General features: G+C 50.3%; 1 protein-coding gene across 1 annotated transcript in view; it reads right to left on the bottom strand.

The window, feature by feature from the left end:
- LOC147717961 (histo-blood group ABO system transferase-like) overlaps nucleotides 1-4,061 on the bottom strand; it is a 598,569-nt gene extending 594,508 nt beyond the window's left edge. The window contains exon 1 of the mRNA XM_086924737.1: nucleotides 3,859-4,061. Coding sequence (XP_086780863.1) covers nucleotides 3,859-3,973 — 115 coding nt within the window. The 5' untranslated portion in view covers nucleotides 3,974-4,061. The remainder of the gene's footprint in view (nucleotides 1-3,858) is intronic.
- Between the last annotated feature and the right edge of the window lie 13,362 nt (nucleotides 4,062-17,423).

The raw sequence follows: 17,423 nt of genomic DNA, 5'->3' as shown, positions 1-17,423 counted from the left end.
TTAATTAAAAAGGAAAAGAAAGCATGTTACCACCATCTAACTGTGGCAGTCTTGTGCTGGGAAATTAATTGTTTACAACTAAAGAATTCAAAATAACCATCACAAATACATTTAAGAGAACAGTATGGGTGCTTCCCAGTAGACAGGTTACTTGGAGTAGGCAAAGAAACACTTTAATTTTAATGCACCTAACAGCAAACTATGATTTTTATTTGTGTAAATGCAAAGGTACGAGTGGGCTTGTAATCTGAAAACAGTTTAAAATTACAAGGGTGACAAAAAAAATAAGGAATGGAACAAAAAAAGAGCATGGCAAATAAAAAAGTATAAGCCTACCTGCGACAAGGAAGAACAGTGACGTCACTCACAGAGCATGAAAGCCAATCACAGGAGTGGGCGGACCCATGGTACATGCGTTCTTTGGCGGGTGAAAATAATATACGAAGGACAATTTTGTGCCAATAAGAGTCATTTTACACCAATGTGTGTGGAAATGTACCTGCTCGGAAACACCCGTGCTGTTCTATTGAAATTCTATACCATTCTTTAATAATTACAATTTTTATTACGTAGGACGGCCGTCCGTAGGAGTTAGATTTTTTTTTCTCCTTTTTTTATTTATTTTTTCTTCTTTTTTTGTGGCATCTCTTTGCTACAAAAGGTCTTTTTTTAAATTAACACTGCCTCAGCTGGCCAAGGCTAGACCTCTTGATTTTGCCGAAAATGCTCTTTTATTTATAAAGATGTTTTCAGGCCACAGCTGAAAGTGATCCAATGCATTTTGGGTCCATTTGAAGCGACTCGATGTGTTTTGCAGACAGTGCACGCTGTATCACAAGTATGTACCGTGGCCTAGACCTTTCAGAAAGTGGAGGGCTCGGACACCGAGGGCTGCTTCACCACATAGTAATTAAAACATGCCAAATCACGCAGAAACATGCATTGAAGAATACAAAGTAAAACCATTCGCATGTTTAATTCCTTCCACTTGCCATAATATGAATTTGGGGTAATATATCTACTACATATATAAAAACGAATGTATGTCTGTTTGTCCTTTATGCATTACTACATCATTCATCTGATCGGCATGAAACTTTGGGAAGTTGTTGAGTACAATCCCGCGAAGGTTTCTGCCCCCAAAACATTTTTTTTAAATAAAAAAAATATATATATAATAAAAGTTATTGAGTACACTCCCGCAAAGGTTTCTGGCAAAACAAAATGTGTTAAATAGCGGCCCACGGCACCTCAGGGCCCTCATAATCTTTCCAATACTGAACGTTTACAGTTTCCGGTGCGACTCGCTTTTGCAATGACCATCAACAAAGCACAAGGACAATCGCTGCAAGTGTGTGGACTAGATTTAGAGAATCCGTGCTTCTCACATGGACAACTGTATGTGGCCAGCTCACGTGTCGGTTCGTGTACGCGCCAGAATGAAAAACAAAAAATACTGTGTATCGACAAGCACTCGAATAAATAAACAGAATTAAAACAACACTTTGAAATGTTTTCCATATTAAAATGAATAAGTTTCAATAAAAAATGACACAATGTAAATTGAATGTTATCATAACAAGTTTCCTTAAATTTCCTTTCTTCTGAGATCGCAGCAACGTGCGACGGGTAAGCTAGTGACATATATATTCAACATGTATATATCCTCTCTCCTCTTTCTAAGGTGTGTTTTTAATCCTTATGTGAGCCGGTTTTAGGACCGCCGAGTGGATATTAATTTGTTGGCACAGATACACACGTCATTCATAAAAGCGCCAGTACAGCCGCCATCTCCCCAGCCTGTGTTCCCGGTCGGGTTTTGGGGGGAATCACAAACAATGATGTTTACAGGGTTTTGGGGTTCGCATCGCTGGAGCTGTTTTCCGGTAAATTGATTGTACTTTGTGTTAAGGATTTTCGGGGCCCTGGGCAACACGTACGGACCCTGTTTGAAACAATTTTGAATTGTATTACACATTGTGTACTAATTGAAGCTAGCATAATCAGAACAATATAAAAGTATGAAGGGAATGGGGAGTAACCGAGGCAACAACATAACCAGTATTTGTCAAGCTCCCGCTGGGTGTATTTTAGCACGTTCCGCCTCCTCACCCACGCACACAAAGCCCTCTACGACCAAGGACCCGATTGCCTCAACACGCGCCTGTCCTTCTACTCCCCCTCCTGCCAACTACGATCGTCCAATCAAGCCCTCGCCGCAATTCCGCGCATCAACAAATCCACCATGGTGGGAAGATCCTTCTCCTACTTTGCGGCCAAAACCTGGAATTCTCTCCCCACCCACCTCCGCCTTACACAGAACCACCTCGCCTTCAGAAAGCAACTAAAAACTTGGATATTCGACAAGTAAAGCAGCCCCTCTCCCTCAAGCGCCTTGAGACCCTATGGGTGAGTAGAGCGCTATACAAATCTCCGAACTTGAACTTGAACTGAATAGCAGATGTTTATTATTACCCATCGGTACTCATGTTATCGACCGCAGAAGGATTAAAGGCGGAGTGGACCCGCCGGGATTTGAACCTTGTGACAAGAGGTCGAGCTCAGGGCCCCCCACAATAGACACATTGTCCACTGAGCCACCAGACCCGGCCTTATAAGGAAATACGGATAATAATGGTTTCGAGCGACAAGTTAGAAGTAGACGTTTGGGGTGTGACCCCAATTATAAAGCGCGAGCGCGTCACATCCGAAGAGCGCCACCCTGAGCATATTGACAGACCAGGAATGGGGGTGGAGGGGGGCGGTGCTGTCTTTGACTAGCCGGTTACGTAGATGTAAAGTTCGTTACCATGGACATATGGAAAATCCTTGCTTTGGTGTCATGTCTGACTCGTGCACACAGTTGAAGCTGGGTAGCAATAATATTTTATACACCAGTCAGTAAGCTTATATAAAAAAATAAACAAAGTACGTAGAACTCATCCGATTAGTCAGACAGAGCATGCTTTTGGTTGATACAATAAAAGAACGGAATATATGTATCAGATAAGTAATCCAGACACGGCAATTTGATATCTGTTCCCGTCTGCTTTGTATATATTGAAAAACGCAATAAACAAAGTATGTTAAACTCACACAAACGTGCTCACGCAAAAAGCAGGGGCCCCCAAAAAATCAGATCAGATTGGAGAGGTTGAGAGGGAGAGAAAACGAAAGAAAAACAGGAGGAGACGAAGAAAGGGGGGAGAGGCAGAGAGCGACCACGGCAGTACTTGTGCGCCTGAGAGGTGAACAGCGCTTCACTCTTTCTTTCACCAGGAGCTGTGTGAGCCCCGCTGCTCATCCGTGAGATCTGTGCACAGGGGCACGCCGCTGTTCCACCTCCAGCCTCCCCCAGAGGGGGCTCCCAAGAGTGGGGGAGACCACCCTGCCTTCCGCTGGACACATCCTGCAAAAATATGCGGCACTCCTTTCATCGAAGCTTGCGACGTGAGCTCTGACCTCCACAGCGGGCTCCTTAAAGTGACAATGCATGCACCGGGTGGCTGCACCGTCTGCACGTCTCGCTGTTTCGCATCATTCTCGGTAACACAGCGCCTGGATACCCTCAAGGGTAATAAGAAGCGCTTTACAAATCCGTCGTTTATTGATTGTTTTATTGATTGAACGGAGATTAATGTTACTCCAGTTATCGGTGTCGTCCTCGGAAGGATGAATGGCGGATTCCGCTGAGCCAGGATCACATCTTTGCCTCTTTTGGCCACAGGCAGATGTCGTTAAAACCATGGACCATCCTAAAGTGATGCGAATCACGCATGCAAACACATCTACACATACACATGGTGGGAGCCACAGTGTTATACAGTATTAACCCCCTCATGGGCGGCTGGTACTTACAGGTGAGTGCAGCACGCATGGCGGCGGGCGCGGGTCCAAGGCACAGCTCCTGTGCTCGGAGTGGGCTCGGCAGGACATACAGGTACCAGGAGGGGGAGGGGGACCCTCTCCTCATTGGCTGGCACTCAGAGCTGTCTGTAAGGGCGGGGCACCGTTACCTGTGCCCAGGGAGGGAGGGGCACCAGCTCCAGGCGGGGAGTCCCTCCAGCTGGTGTGAGGAGGCTTTCGCAGCGCCTGCCCCTCCACTGATTCACGCGGGGAGGGAGGGAGGACGCTGGGTCTCAACCCCGTGATTAAAAGTCTATTTACAAGTTGGGCTTACAGTCATGTCGTAAACTTTATTGCGGAAAGGTAATCCTGTCTGATGCAATCCCTGCTACTTTTCACGTTTTATCTTATCTTGCATTTCCTAGGAATATTTACTTTTTTCAAGCTGTTTTTTTCTGCATATCTTTCACGCAGCAGGAGTCTCGTAGATGCTCTGAACTCAGTCACCGGGTGAGTTCCCGTTGAGGGTGGGTGTGAGGGGCACGAATTAGATCTTTAGTTGAGGAGGAAGGCAGTGTGAGTTTCTCGTAGTACCTTGTCATCAGGACCTAATTTGAGCCGGTGTTTAACAGTGAGGTTCCCCTGGCGCTCAGTAGTATCTTGTCATCAGGACCTAATTTGAGCCGGTGTTTAACAGTGAGGTTCTCCTGGCGCTCAGATTTGGGGACCTGTTCTCTTATTTTTCCCTTATCAGACTTTGACGTAGAACAAGAGACAGAAAATGCAAAAGGGTGAACGAAGGGGGAAGCGAAAGACTAAAAACAGTGACAGAAAGTCCCAGGGATGAGAAAGAAGCCGAGCGAGTGAAATAAAAGGGAAGGAAGTGAACAATTTTCAAGTCCGGAAAACGTGATGCTGCGAATTAAACATTCCTACGGTTTTTGGCGCCTTGATTGTCCTCATTCTACCATTCACCACTTTCCTCTGAAGCCTCTCTGTTAGGCAGGGGCCAACACCCATTGGGCTGAACAGGCTTCAGATACCCCCCCCCCCCCCACCCCACACCCCTCAGCTGCCATAGGCTAGGCTGCCTGGGCTGGGGTTGCAGCCTGCCACCCTGGTCCTTTTATTTTTTTTTAAAGTTTTAAATAGCGTGAATTCGACCCAAAGGTACCAGAGCGCTTTACATGAGCACCAGTTACATCACATTAGGACACATTCATTTTTTGTAGGCGCGGGGAGATGAAGGGATCTGCCCAGACTCACAGGATGCTGAGCCGACGCCGAGACTCAACCCGGTTCCCCAGTGTCAAAGTTGCCAGGTCTGGCCGTTACGCCACAGCCAGTCACTGCAAAGCATTCACCCACCTGAAAACTCGTCGGCTAAAAGCCAGATGTACCTTTATTTCTCTTTTTGTTTCGTTCTCTCTCCTCTCAGGTGCCCGTTTCTCCCTCTCCCTGTTGTGCTTAAGTGACGCTTCCGGGTCCATGGAGAAGGTGTGAAAGCAGAAGCAGGGATGAAAGCTGCTGTTCTCAGACCCTGCCCCCCCCTCCACCCCATATACACAACAGGGGCGCCCTGCAACACTTCCGTTGCAATACAAGCTGCATTATAAGCGCCCATCACTGAGGCAGTGATGCCTGAAAGAGCTTCCATTAGGATGAAAACCTGCAGGAAACTAGAAATGTGCATGGCTTTTGCAACATAAATGCTTGCATTAGTTTATTTTGTTTTCTTAGTGGCGCGAAATTAATCCTAAAGTGCAGTGCGACATAAGTAAAAAGAATATATATATAAGCATCCTAACAAAAGAGATCTGGAGTGCTGTCTAAATGCAATGGAAAAACATGACAACAAAAACATATTTTGATTTAGGAGCCATTTGTACACAGGTGATGAGCCCGCAAATTAACAGGGAGAGCAGAGCTGAGCCGAATCAAGGGTTTGATTCGGGTCTAAGAGCGCGTGCACCGCACGAGCCAAGCATAGAACATGTTTGACATTAAAATTGTGCAGCAACACATCACGCAAAGTATATGATAAAGTCGTCCAAAATTAAAAATAGGGCAATTCTTTAAAATATGGATTATATCACTGCAGTGAGGAGTATTTATTCCAGGGATACTTTTTATAATGAACTAAAATACATTCATGCCCCCTCCACCCTAAGGCGATGCTATTAGTGAACTAAGAGGCAAGACCGTTGTCATGAGCATCCTAAATGTGGCCTGGATTCTTGGTACAACTGTAGAAACTTTATAGTCTATGCAATCAAATGCAAGATGTTTTTGTACCGTTCACATCCAGAACTCACATACTTCAAGGTGCTGTCATGCGTCATGTGCAATAATGAAATGAAAGGAGGTGTAGTGACATTTAATATGCCTGGGATCACACCATTTGGTCAAGCAGGGAAGCCGGGATAGGTCTTTTTTCAGCTTTCCCATTGTGAATTTAAACCACAGGTTGCTCTTACTTTCTCCTGTTTCACATCACAGGTCAATGCTTTGTTTTTAATTCTTGCTGCATGAGGTTAGAGTGTGGGTGGGAGAGAGAAGCCTCATGCGAGCTCGGCTTGTTTTGGGTTTGAGGGCCTAAGAGGACCTCAAAGTAGGCTCGAGCGAAGCATCTGGCTCGAGCCTGGCGTGAACCTTCAGTCTCTCAACCAGCTCTGCTCTTACAGAGACCCAAGCCCACCAGACATGGATTCGAATTTGATTTCCAACAAGGGCATCTGACCCTTTCATCCATTTGGGCTTGATGTTTTGACTAACGCCTCAGAACATTTACAATCCAGCAAAACTATCAAATATTATGTAATCTGTGTAATTTAGAACATACATTGTATATTTAAATTAAACAAATATCAAGAATTGCTAGGGTTATAAAGTGTTGCATACTTTAGCCTCCATAAAAAAAAGTCTCAAAATTACAGCCGGACAGCAGTTATGTTGCTTTTTAAAATCACAGCACCTGACAGATACCTGAATTATGTCAAGTGCTATGGAGTAATGTTAGTCAATTAAAATTAATTACAGCTTCAACAACCGTCAATAATGCATTTCAAAATCTTTTGAGATATTTCTTAAGTGTTGTAGTGGACGCCCTTGTATTGTAGGGAAAAGCTTTGGATAACGTAAGGGTAAAAATTACTATTCCCACTCCAGAGAGTGCAACAGTAGGGAAAATATTGGATAGCGTAGGGGTAAAAATTACTAATCCCACTCCAGTGAGTGCAACAGTAGGGAAAGCATTGGATAGCATAGGGGTAAAAATGACTATTCCCACTCCAGAAGGTGCAACAGTAGGGAAAATGTTAAATAGCGTAGAGATAAAAATTACTAATCCCACTCCAGTGAGTGCAACAGTAGGGAAAGCATTGGATAGCATAGGGGTAAAAATGACTATTCCCACTCCAGAAGGTGCAACAGTAGGGAAAATGTTGAATAGCGTAGGGATAAAAATTACTATTCCCACTCCAGTGAGTGCAACAGTAGGGAAAGCATTGGATAGCATAGGGGTAAAAATTACTATTCCCACTCCAGTGAGTGCAACAGTAGGGAAAATGTTGGATAGCATAGGGGTAAACATTACTAATCCCACTCCAGTGAGTGCAACAGTAGGGAAAGCATTGGATAGCATAGGGGTAAAAATTACTATTCCCACTCCAGAGAGTGCAACAGTAGGGAAAACGTTGGATAGCATAGGGGTAAAAATTACTATTCCCACTCCAGTGAGTGCAACAGTAGGAAAAGTGTTAGACGGACCGGGAGGGTCGGCCGAGATTACGGGGAGAGGTCTCCAGGGAGAGCCGTCTCCAACGACTGTACAGACAAGTAACTTCCCCCCCCACAGACGGACACCACACAAGGTTGAAGGTTAACGAGACTTTATATGCAATTCTTAGGTTACGATGGTATGATACAAGGAGGTCTGGACTCAGGGGTCCCCTCGGTTCTGATCTCGGGCTGAGGAAAAGGGTAGCGGGACAGTCTTAGTTATCAATGAGTACAAAATAGCTCTCAATCCTCGAGCTCGGCGTTCTTGATGATCGGGCCGTGGAGGAGCCAAGCAGGTCCCGAGATGGATGAAGGAAGGACGACGGTCCGCGGCGGAGCCTGCAGGTCCCGGTGAAAGATGACGGTTACAACGGTCCGCGGCCACGCCAGCAGATCCGACGACGATGAAAGATGAAGGTTACGACGGCTGTGGCAGCGCCAACAGGCAGGACGATGGTGCACAGGACAGAGCTACGGCAGCGCCAGTAGTCCGTCCAGGATGAGTTCCTCTTTACGTCTCTCGACTCCAAGATACAACTGCCTTCCTGCTCTGGAGCTGCCCCAGTTATAGGGCTGGTGTGCTTTGATGTCCGGACCCTCGCACTTGGAGGTCGGGAGGTCCGGGATGAGGGAGTCCAGACACCCAGCAGGGGGGTGGAGCCAGCGCCCGGGGAGGCGATGGGCGAGCGGCACTGGGCGGGGGAGAGCCATCGGCACCTCTTTCTCCCATTGACTTGCCAAGTAGCCCGCTCACCTCCTGGGTGGAGGGTGGTGCCGGAATGTCTGAGGCCGGGCTAGGCCCAGGGTTGAGGTCGATCGGGGGCCAGGCGGCCTCGTGGTGAAGTGTCCAAGATGGCGGCCCGGGCTGGGCGCGTGGGCCGGCAGAGGATCGGACCCACGAGGTTAACATGTTCGAGGGCAGGGGTCCCTGAGGGGACGGAGGACGTGCAATGGTGGTGTGTGGTACTTGCGTGACTGGGCTCGGGCCTGGTTGAGCCGGGGGAGAGCGGCCCTTCATGTGGCCTGTCCAACATGCGTCCCCCCCAGCTGAAGGCGGGGAGAGTTACCCATCCTCTTGGGGACTCTCCTCGTCGAGGCGGAAAAACCGGGACAGGCCATCCGCGTTGGCGTGGTCTGACCCAGGCCGGTGTTCGACTGTGAAGTCCATACCTTGCAAGGAGATGGACCAGCGTAGCAATTTTGGGTTTTCCCCCCGCATATGCATCAACCACTGCAGGGGTCGGTGGTCAGTCTGTACCCGAAAGTGGGTGCCAAAAAGGTAGGGCCGGAGTTTCTTGAGGGCCCATACCACAGCGAAGGCTTCCCTCTCTATGGTGCTCCAGCGTTGCTCCCGTGGTAGGAGTCTCCGGCTGATGAAGGCCACCGGTTGATCAAGGCCTTCGGTGTTCACTTGCGACAGGACCGCCCCAATGCCCTGGTCGGAGGCGTCCGTCTGGACGACGAACTCCCGGCTGTAGTCTGGGGCCTGGAGCACAGGAGCGGAACACATGGCGGCCTTCAACTGTTCGAATGCCGCTTGACACTCTGGGGTCCAGTTCACCTTCTTGGGCTGATTCTTTGACGTGAGCTCGGTGAGAGGCCCCACTATGGTACCATAGTCTTTCACGAACCTTCGGTAGTAGCCCGTGAGGCCCAGGAAGGCTCGCACCTCGGTTTGGGTGATAGGGGGCTGCCAGTTCTGGATGGCGGCAATTTTCAGCTGTAGAGGGGCCACTAGGCCGCTTCCCACCTGGTGTCCGAGGTAGGTCACAGACCCTTGTCCAATTTGGCACTTGCTGGCCTTGATCGTAAGGCCAGCTCGCTGAAGGGCTTGCAGCACTGCTCGGAGGTGGTGGAGGTGCTCGGTCCAATGGTGGCTGTACACAGCGATGTCGTCCAGGTAGGCGGCGCTGAACTCTTCGAGCCCCGCCAGGACCTGATTGACGAGCCGTTGGAAAGTTGCTGGGGCATTTTTCATGCCGAAGGGCATGACCGTAAAATGATAGTGGCCATCGGGGGTGGAGAAGGCAGAACGTTCTTGTGCTCGGGGTGTGAGGCCGATCTGCCAATAACCTGCTGTCAGGTCGAAGATGCTGAGGTAGCGGGCAGCTCCCATTCGGTCGACCAGTTCATCTGCCCGGGGGATGGGATGTGCGTCCGTTCTGGTGACTTCATTCAGGCCCCGGTAGTCGACGCAGAACCGGAGTTCTGGTGTGGTTCCGGGGGCGGCTGCTTTGGGGACCAGTACGACCGGGCTGGCCCATGGACTGTCTGAGGGCTCGATGACCCCGAGCGTGAGCATCTTAGCTACTTCCGCCTGGATGCAGGCCCGTACCCGATCAGGTACGCGGTAGGCCCGGTGGCGGATAGGAGGGCTGTCTCCGGTGTCCACATCGTGCACACACCAGGAAGTGACACCTGGGGTGAGGGAGAACAGACTGGCGAATCGTGACAGGAGGGCTTGGCACTCTTGGCGTTGTTCTCTGGTGAGGGTCTCCGAGAGTCGGACCCCATCCACGGAGCCGTCTTGCTCCTGGGTCCGCAAGAGGTCAGGGAGAGGCTCGGAGTCGTCTTCAACCCCATTGTCTGTGGCCATCAGTAGGCTGAGTTCTGTTCGTGCAAAGTGGGGCTTCAGTCTGTTGGTGTGGAGGACTCGGAGTGGATTCCGGGAGGACTCCATATCGATCAGATAGGTGGCAGGACCCTTGCGCTCGATTACTTTGAAGGGTCCCGTCCATTTGTCTTGGAGAGCGCATGGCTCTGTGGGGGACATTACCCATACCTGTTGCCCCGGCTCGAATTCAATGGATGAGGCGTTCTGGTCATACCATTTCTTCATGTCCTCTTGACTGGCCTCTAGGTTGGCTTTTGCTAGGTCTCTGAACCGCCGGGACTGGTTGCGGAGGGTGAGGAGGTACCGGAAGACATCTGGAGGACTCTTGGCCGGAGGCATCTCCCAGCCTTCTTTGATCAGGCTGAGCGGCCCCCGCACTGGATGCCCATATAGCAGTTCGAATGGGCTGAAGCCTAGGGACTTCTGTGGGACCTCCCGGTAGGCGAAGAGGAGGCACGGCAGCAGCACGTCCCACTGGCGACGGAGGGGCTCTTCCAATCCCCCGATCATCCCTTTTAGCGTGCGATTGAACCGCTCAACAAGTCCGTTTCCTTGGGGGTGATAGGGGGTCGTGAAGCGGTAGGTGACCCCACACTGTTGCCAGAGGGACTTCATGTATTTAGAGATAAAGTTCGTGCCTCTGTCGCTGACGACTTCTCGGGGGAACCCCACACGGGAGAAGATCCCCATCAGGGCCCGGCCGACCACTGGGGCTGTCACGGTCCGGAGAGGAATAGCCTCAGGGTAGCGGGTGGCGTGGTCCACTAGTACCAGGATGAAGCGATGGCCTTGTCTTGTACGCGGGTCCAGGGGTCCCACAATGTCTATTCCGACCCTCTCAAATGGGGTCGTGACTACTGGAAAGGGTTGCAGGGGGGCCTTTAGTTTGCGGCCGCTCTTTCCACTAGCTTGGCACGTGGGGCAAGATCGGCAATGCTGGTGCACATCGTTTCTCATTTTGGGCCAGAAGAAGTGGGTCACTAGGCGGCTGTAGGTTTTATCTTGTCCCAGGTGCCCTGCCAGGGGGACATCGTGGGCCAGATTCAGCAGGAAGTCTCTAAAGCGGAGGGGCACTACTAGTACTCGGTTGGCCCCCAGCTCGGCGATTCGTTGCTCGCTGTACAACAGATCATTGTCCCAGTAGACCCAATGAGTTCCGGAGGTATCCCCTGCGCTTTGGGCGAGCGCTTGTTGTCGGAGTCCCTCGAGGGAGGGACAGGTCTTCTGTTCCTGACGAAATTGTTCTTGTGTGGGTCCCCCTTCTTGAGCCCACTGGTCAAGGTTAGCGAGGTCGGAAGGTCGAGCAAGTTCGAGGGGGATGTCATGGTCGGGGGTCTCGGCTGGGGCGACCGGAGGCGGTGGCGCCGGCCATTCTGGTTCTTCCGGGTGATGGTTGGCACGGGCGGCCATGGACCGGGTGGTGACGCACGCCCAGTCCGGGACGCCCAACATCCCCAAGTGTTCTTTTCGCTCCACGGCTGCCCACGGGGAGCTTTCCAGGTCATTTCCGAGGAGGCAGTCCACGGGGGCGTCGTCTCGGACCGTCACTTTCATCATGCCGGAGACCCCTCCCCACTCAAAGGGGACGCAGGCCATCCGACACAGACTTTCCGAGTTGTCGGCTGATCGCACAGGGCAGAGAATGTTCGGTAGATATTGTTCTGGGGTCACCAGATGACAGCGGACGGCTGTCACACTGGCCCCGGTGTCCCGAAGGGCTTCGGCCCGTTGTCCATTGATGCTCACCCATTGGCTGTACTTCTGGGTGTTAGCGGGTAGGGGGACCCGCGGGACCATGTCTCTTCCCCCTAAGCACGCGAGAGTCATGGCGGCTGGCTCCCACTCTTGATACTCTTGCTCGTCTGTTTCTTGTTCCTCGGAGATCTGTTCTTCCCCTAGTGCCGCGGCGGCCACATGGCGGGGTTTTGGACTCTGATACTGCGGGCAGCTTGGGTCGTTTGCATAGTGGCCGACTCGTTGGCATCGGTGACATGTAACATTGGCTCTGTACCCCGGTCGCGCCGGGGTGCTGCCCCGGTTGGCCGGGGGGGTGGTGCTGGTAGCGGGGGCGGCCGGAGTGTTGTCTCTTCCTCGTCCTTGGCCCCCTCCTCCTCCTCTGGGTCGGTGGTGACCATTGTTGTTCCGGTTCTGCTCGTAGGACCCATTCCGGCCCACTCTGGTGATCTCCCACCGGTCAGCTTCGGCTGCGAGCTGCCGGGGATCGGTTAACTTGCTGTCGAGGAGGTGTTGGCGTAGTTCAATGAAGCAATTGTTGGACAGATGCTCCCATACCATCAGATTGAACAGCTGCTCGTAGGTCGTGACGTTGTTCCCTCTGATCCAGCCTTCGAAGGCTCGGCTAAAGTACGTTACATAGTCCACCCAAGTTGTACCCGGGATGCGTGTGCAGTCTCGGAACCTCTGACGGTACATCTCGGGCGTGAGGCCATAGCGGGTGAGGAGGGCCGCTTTCATATGGTCGTAGGAGGTCATCTGGTGGTCTGGGAGCTGTAACAGGGTATCGCGACCCTCATTGAGGAATTTGCCCCATAGGCCGGCTCCCCAATCGTTTCTATCGATCCGGTGCGCAGTCATCGCGATTTCATAGGCCTTAAACCATTGCTGGATGTCGTCTTCTCGAAAATATTCTCGGACAACATCCTTGGGGATGTGTACTTTTTTCTCCGTGGTCCCTGGGGTGTGTGGTCTGTCGGGCACCCCTAACTCTTTATTCTGCTTGCGCAGGTTGATCTCGGCTAGGTTCCGTTCGTGCTCGTACGCTAGTTTCTTTTCCTCGAGCTCCCTTTGCCTCTGTTTCTCCTCTCTTTCTTCTCGGAGACGCAGGTGCTCTAAGTTTATTTTTTGTTCGGCCAACTTGAGTTCTACGTCCATCTTGAGTCGGGCCATTTCTAGTTCGTGTAGTCGGGTTTTTTCTCTTTCTTGGATCTCGTCTTGCGAGAGACTGGTTCTTTGCCCCTCCGGGGCCGTGTTGGTATTTTTCGCGGTGCTTTGCTCGGGGGCTTCGACATCCCCGGTCTCTGCCCAAGATTCTAGGGCATGCTTAAAATCGTCCTTGGTGCTTAGTCCGGTGGTAGCGATACCTAGTTCGATGCAGAACTGCTTTAGTTCACGATGGCTGTACTCCTCTAGTTTTTCCATTTGGAACTTCTCAGTTGATCCGCTCTCTTTAGTTGACATTGTGGTTCGTTGTGGGGTGAGCTACTCTCTGTACGTTATGCGGTGATTCGGATCGCGCCGCTGGCCACCAATGTTAGACGGACCGGGAGGGTCGGCCGAGATTACGGGGAGAGGTCTCCAGGGAGAGCCGTCTCCAACGACTGTACAGACAAGTAACTTCCCCCCCCACAGACGGACACCACACAAGGTTGAAGGTTAACGAGACTTTATATGCAATTCTTAGGTTACGATGGTATGATACAAGGAGGTCTGGACTCAGGGGTCCCCTCGGTTCTGATCTCGGGCTGAGGAAAAGGGTAGCGGGACAGTCTTAGTTATCAATGAGTACAAAATAGCTCTCAATCCTCGAGCTCGGCGTTCTTGATGATCGGGCCGTGGAGGAGCCAAGCAGGTCCCGAGATGGATGAAGGAAGGACGACGGTCCGCGGCGGAGCCTGCAGGTCCCGGTGAAAGATGACGGTTACAACGGTCCGCGGCCACGCCAGCAGATCCGACGACGATGAAAGATGAAGGTTACGACGGCTGTGGCAGCGCCAACAGGCAGGACGATGGTGCACAGGACAGAGCTACGGCAGCGCCAGTAGTCCGTCCAGGATGAGTTCCTCTTTACGTCTCTCGACTCCAAGATACAACTGCCTTCCTGCTCTGGAGCTGCCCCAGTTATAGGGCTGGTGTGCTTTGATGTCCGGACCCTCGCACTTGGAGGTCGGGAGGTCCGGGATGAGGGAGTCCAGACACCCAGCAGGGGGGTGGAGCCAGCGCCCGGGGAGGCGATGGGCGAGCGGCACTGGGCGGGGGAGAGCCATCGGCACCTCTTTCTCCCATTGACTTGCCAAGTAGCCCGCTCACCTCCTGGGTGGAGGGTGGTGCCGGAATGTCTGAGGCCGGGCTAGGCCCAGGGTTGAGGTCGATCGGGGGCCAGGCGGCCTCGTGGTGAAGTGTCCAAGATGGCGGCCTGGGCTGGGCGCGTGGGCCGGCAGAGGATCGGACCCACGAGGTTAACATGTTCGAGGGCAGGGGTCCCTGAGGGGACGGAGGACGTGCAATGGTGGTGTGTGGTACTTGCGTGACTGGGCTCGGGCCTGGTTGAGCCGGGGGAGAGCGGCCCTTCATGTGGCCTGTCCAACAAAAAGCATTGGATAGCATAGGGGTAAAAATTACTATTCCCACTCCAGAGAGTGCAACAGTAGGGAAAATGTTGGATAGCATAGGGGTAAAAATTACTATTCCCGCTCCAGAGAGTGCAACAGTAGGGAAAGCGTTGGATAGGGTACGGGTAAAAATTACTATTCCCACTCCAGTGAGTGCAACAGCAGGTAAAGCGTTAGATAGCGTAGGGCTAAACATTACAATTCCCACTCCAGAGAGTGCAACAGTAGGGAAAACGTTGGATAGCATAGGGGTAAAAATTACTATTCCCACTCCAGTGAGTGCAACAGTAGGAAAAGCATTGGATAGCATAGGGGTAAAAATTACTATTCCCACTCCAGAGAGTGCAACAGTAGGGAAAATGTTGGATAGCATAGGGGTAAAAATTACTATTCCCACTCCAGAGAGTGCAACAGTAGGGAAAATGTTGGATAGTGTAGGGGTAAAAATTACTAATCCCACTCCAGTGAGTGCAACAGCAGGTAAAGCGTTAGATAGCATAGGGCTAAAAATTACTATTCCCACTCCAGAGAGTGTAACAGTAGGGAAAGCGTTGGATAGCTTAGGGGTAAAAATTACTATTCCCACTCCAGAGAGTGCAACAGTAGGGAAAACTTTGGATAGCATAGGGGTAAAAATTACTATTCCCACTCCAGTGAGTGCAACAGTAGGGTAAGCATTGGATAGCATAGGGGTAAAAATTACTATTCCCACTCCAGTGAGTGCAACAGTAGGGAAAGCGTTGGATAGCGTAGGGGTAAAAATTACTATTCCCACTCCAGAGAGTGCAACAGTAGGGAAAATGTTGGATAGCGTAGGGGTAAAGATTACTATTCCCACTCCAGAGAGTGCAACAGTAGAGAAAAGTTTGGATAGCATAGGGGTAAAAATTACTATTCCCACTCCAGTGAGTGCAACAGTAGGGAAAGCGTTGGATAGCGTAGGGGTAAAAATTACTATTCCCACTCCAGTGAGAGCAACAGTAGGGAAATCGTTGGATAGCGTAGGGGTAAAAATTACTATTCCCGCTCCAGAGAGTGCAACAGTAGGGAAAGCGTTGGATAGCGTAGGGGTAAAAACTTACTATTCCCACTCCAGCGAGTGCAACAGCAGGTAAAGCGTTAGATAGCGTAGGGCTAAAAATTACTATTCCCGCTCCAGAGAGTGCAACAGTAGGGAAAGCGTTGGATAGCGTAGGGTTAAAAATTACTATTCCCACTCCAGCGAGTGCAACAGCAGGTAAAGCGTTAGATAGCGTAGGGCATAAAATTACTATTCCCACTCCAGAGAGTGCAACAGTAGGGAAAGCGTTGGATAGCGTAGGGGTAAAAATTACTATTCCCACTACAGAGAGTGCAACAGTAGGGAAAGCGTTGGATAGCGTAGGGGTAAAAAGTACTATTCCCACTACAGTGACTGCAACAGTAGGGAAAGCATTGGATAGCATAGGGGTAAACATTACTATTCCCACTCCAGAGAGTGGAACAGTATGGAAAACGTTGGATAGCATTGGGGTAAAAATTACTATTCCCACTCCAGAGAGTGCAACAGTAGGGAAAACGTTGGATAGCGTAGGGGTAAAAATTACTATTCCCGCTCAAGTGAGTGCAACAGTAGGAAAGCGTTGGATAGCGAAGGGGTAAAAATTACTATTCGCACTCCAGTGAGTGCAACAGTAGGAAAATCGTTGGATAGCGTAGGGGTAAAAATTTACTATTCCCACTCCAGAGAGTGCAACAGTAGGGAAAGCTTTGGATAACGTAAGGGTAAAAATTACTATTCCCACTCCAGTGAGTGCAACAGTAGGGAAAGCATTGGATAGCATAGGGGTAAAAATTACTATTCCCACTCCAGAGAGTGCAACAGTAGGGAAAATGTTGGATAGCAATAGGGGTAAAAATTACTATACCCACTCCAGTGAGTGCAACAGTAGGGAAAGCGTTGGATAGCGTAGGGGTAAAAATTACTATTCCCACTCCAGAGAGTGCAACAGTAGGGAAAATGTTGGATAGCCTAGGGGTAAAAATTACTATTCCCACTCCAGTGAGTGCAACAGCAGGTAAAGCGTTAGATAGCGTAGGGCTAAAAATTACTATTCCCACTCCAGAGAGTGCAACAGTAGGGAAAGCGTTGGATAGCGTAGGGGTAAAAACTACTATTCCCACTCCAGAGAGTGCAACAGTAGGGAAAGCGTTGGATAGCGTAGGGGTAAAAATTACTATTCCCACTACAGTGAGTGCAACAGTAGGGAAAGCATTGGATAGCATAGGGGTAAAAATTACTTTTCCCACTCCAGAGAGTGAAACAGTAGGAAAAGCGTTGGATAGCGTAGTGGTAAAAATTACTATTCCCACTCCAGCGAGTGCAACAGCAGGTAAAGCGTTAGATAGCGTAGGGCTAAAAATTACTATTCCCACTCCACAGAGTGCAACAGTAGGGAAAGCGTTGGATAGTGTAGGGGTAAAAATTACTATTCCCACTCCAGAGAGTGCAACAGTAGGGAAAGCATTGGATAGCGTAGGGGTAAAAATTACTATTCTCAATACAGTGAGTGCAACAGTAGGGAAAGCATTGGATAGCATAGGGGTAAAAATTACTATTCCCACTCCAGAGAGTGCAACAGTATGGAAATCGTTGGATAGCGTAGGGGTAAAAATTATTATTCCCACTCCAGAGAGTGCAACAGTAGGAAAAACGTTGGATAGCGTAGGGGTAAAAATTACTATTCCCACTCCAGTGAGTGCAACAGTAGGGAACGCGTTGGATAGCGAAGGGGTAAAAATTACTATTCGCACTCCAGTGAGTGCAACAGTAGGAAAATCGTTGGATAGCGTAG

This window comes from Lissotriton vulgaris, chromosome 5 (assembly GCF_964263255.1).
Source record: "Lissotriton vulgaris chromosome 5, aLisVul1.2, whole genome shotgun sequence".
Taxonomy (NCBI): Eukaryota; Metazoa; Chordata; class Amphibia; order Caudata; family Salamandridae; genus Lissotriton; species Lissotriton vulgaris.
The sequence above is the reverse complement of the archived record's forward strand: the minus strand, read 5'-3'. Positions and strand labels throughout refer to the sequence as shown.